General features: G+C 48.6%; 1 protein-coding gene across 1 annotated transcript in view; it reads left to right on the top strand.

The window, feature by feature from the left end:
• ZC2HC1B (zinc finger, C2HC-type containing 1B) overlaps positions 1-3,282 on the top strand; it is a 32,635-nt gene that overhangs the window by 16,806 nt on the left and 12,547 nt on the right. The window contains exon 5 of the mRNA XM_005859140.2: positions 1,190-1,329. Within this exon, the coding sequence (XP_005859202.1) occupies positions 1,190-1,329 (140 nt within the window). The remainder of the gene's footprint in view (positions 1-1,189; positions 1,330-3,282) is intronic.

A 3,282-nucleotide genomic window follows, 5' to 3' on the forward strand; every position in this document is an offset into this window, starting at 1 on the left:
CTCTCATGTTGCTTATATCCACTTTGTCTTCCCTTAAGGAGAGGTACCTACAACAAAACCCCGCATCTCTCTCTGCTTGCTTTAGGGAGGGGTAGACTCCAATCTGGCTTTGCTATGAGCATCTCCACACTCTAAAGAAGACCTTGGATCTTTCTCACTTCCTACTTCTCTCCTTGTCTAATATCTGCAAATGAGAGCCAGGTCCTGATGACTGGGTATCCCAGAGACCCACACAGAACCTAGTGCCCCAGAGCTTCCTGAGACGACCTCCTCCTCCTCTCTTCTCTTCCTCCTCCTTCTCCCTCTTCTTCCTCCTTCTTCTTCCTCTTCCTCCTCTTTTCTTATTGAATTTATTGGGGGGTGGCATTGGTTAATAAAATTATGTAGGTTTCAGGTATACAATTCTATAATATATCATCTGTATATTATACTATATGTTCACCATCCCAAATCAGTCTTCTTCCATCACCGTTTATCCCTCCTCCTCCTCCCCGTACCCACCTGTCTGGAACAGTCTAACACTAGAAGCTGAAGCTGTTTCCAGAGCCACTTTCCAATCACCCCTCCTTTTTTCTTTTATCTTTTCTGAATCTCCTTTTTTCTTTGATCTTTTCTGAATCTTTTATCTTTTTTCATTTTACTACCTTTTCCTTGAATGTATCATTTGCTTCCTCACTTCAATGTTCAGTGAAAACATCTCCCACTGCAGAGCAATGTCTTTCTGCCAGTGACACTGACTTCAAATCCCATCCCAAAGCCCGCATTCCTATCTCCCTCTGTGGCCCCATAAACTTGTGTATGTGTTTCTGTCACACCCAGTACCACAACCTGGGCTTTCATGCCCTTTCAAATCATCAATACTAACATCCTATGATTCCATGACTACTTTTTGCCTGACGATCCCCTAAATAATTCCTTGAATTGGGAAGTTCCTAAGTGTAGTTCATGTAAACATTTCAAGGGTACACTCTTCATTGAAGTCAGTGCACAAGCAGAATAGTCCCCTCCACTGTCCTTCGTTTGAGCCTTTGCACACCTCCCTGGAGTTGGCGATCTCTGCAGCAGGCTTTAAGATCTTTTTCTTTCATGATGGAGCAGGGTTCATATCCTATTTATTTCCCTTCCTATAGTCCATTTCAGAGTTGTTTTTGAAATGCTAATTGCTTTTTGTTGTTATCCTTACATTCAGATTATATTCAGTGCCCGTATTGTCTGAGGAGGTTTAATGAAAATGCAGCCAGTCGGCATATTAATTTCTGCAAGGATCAGTCTTCTCGCCGAGTCTTTGATGCCGCCCAGACAGCAGCCAAACTGGAGTCCAGAGTGCAGGTAAGCCTCTCTCCCAGGTGCCCTTGCAGGCCTGGTGCCAGCAGGTGGTTTGGTGGGGAAACTGCTACCCATCCTGGGAAATGTGAGCATCACCATAGCCGGTCACAGTCACCCATCCTCACGGGAGCAGGCTCCTTTTGAGTTCCCAGCTTACCACACCTCTGGGTGTTGTAGGAACAAAATATTTCTATAGCGTTTGCAGCTTAGAATGAAGACTTGAATATATAAGTGGAATTTTTATAGTATTATGATAAGGCTCTGTGTCCAATGGTGGTTATCAGCCTTCACCACCCCGAAAAGAGTTGTGACCCTCAAATGAAACTGGCCCTGCGTGGAGGAGGCCGCCACGGGAGATGGGTCCCAGGCCCTGCGATTTGCTCTGTAGAAGAAGGTGTTTTAAAAGCCACAGAATCAGCAAGTTAGAAAAATGGGAGCAACTGTTATAAATAGATACAAATAAGTAAGATGACAACAGAAGACAATCGATGGATAAAAACAGACAGAACCAGAGCCAGCAGGAACATCGCTTACCGTGGAGCATGAAAACTGTTCATTGTAAACATGGCTCGGACATCATGAAAAGATTCAATTGGTCTGAAGACTTAGGAGTAGGAAATATGTTTAGAAAGATTTCCATGAAATGCAGTTCCTCATGGGGATGGGGCCCCTTCCAGCCACAGCTCATCTGTGAGCCCCGGCTCCATCTGCACATGCATTAGACAGTCCTGAACGTCTCCTCTGAACCCGGCACTGGCGAGGTGCTGGCTGCTTGGAAAGGAGAAGACTTGGAAGCAAAGCTGTAGGAAGGGTGGTAGCTGACATATATAGGGGCATGGCGGAGGAAGTAGGCCACTGGATCCAGGGACAGCTTCAAAGAGGAGCAGACATTTCCCCTCCCAGATCCAGCTTGTGGCCTGAGGAGCCCAGCATGTGAGGTTAAAGCACAGGTGCCCCTGAGAGAGCGACGGGATGGATGGGGCCAGGAGGGCGTCGGATCTAGAAGGGCTTGGAGTCAAGCCAGTTCAGAGAGGAGGAAAAGGGGGATTGAGTGGAGAGGGGCCCTGAAAGCTGAGGCCCGCCAGCCCAAGGGCCTGGCAGCAGGGATTGGAAGGTCCCCAGGGGCCCAGGAAGTTCTCTTTCCATGTCCCGTCACCTCTTCCCACGATGCTCCTGCTTTCTCCCTGACTTTCTGGGCCTTCTGTCTACTTGTCTATGATCAGCTGCATGTGTCACCCTGTGGGCCGTGCTGACTGGTTGAACAGCATAGACTGAAGTGACATGGAATTGGTTTTTTAAGAAAGATTCCCCTTATAATTGGTGTTCAAGATGGATTGGCAGGAGGATGGTTACAAGCCACAGCAACAGGGAAAGAATTATGGGCTGGAATGAGAGCACTAATGGGGGTGGTTGGGTGGGGGATAATTTTAAGAAATAATTGATGGGACTGAGAAGATGGTTGGATATAGGGGGGGAAAGGGTCAGGATGGACAAGAAGGTTTTTAGCTCCAGAGCCTAGGCAGATTATAATACTGCACATCTAGATAAAAGAATGCAGGAGGGAGGGGATGGGTGTGTTGGTGGAGCAGGCAGGGTGGTTATGATAAATACTAGAGGCCCAGTGCACACAACTTCGTGCACAGAGGGGGGCGGTGGGGGCCGCGGGTGGTTGGCTGGCTGGCCCCGCCCCCAATTGGGATGTTGGGGGCCAATTGAGGCCAGGATCAGACTGGTTGGCTGCTGCAGTGCATGGCATAGCCACTGGTCGTTCTGGATGTTCCACCGTTCCAGTCACTGGGCTTTTATATATATACTAGAGGCCCGGTGCATAAAAATTTGTGCACTCGCGGGGGAGAGGGGGTCCCTCAGCCCGGCCTGTGCCCTCTCGCAGTCTGGGACCGCTCGGGAGATAATGACCTGCTGGCTTAGGCCTGCTCCCAGGTGGCAGAGGGCAGG

Source organism: Myotis brandtii, unplaced genomic scaffold (assembly GCF_000412655.1).
Source record: "Myotis brandtii unplaced genomic scaffold, ASM41265v1 scaffold123, whole genome shotgun sequence".
NCBI classification, from domain to species: domain Eukaryota; kingdom Metazoa; phylum Chordata; class Mammalia; order Chiroptera; family Vespertilionidae; genus Myotis; species Myotis brandtii.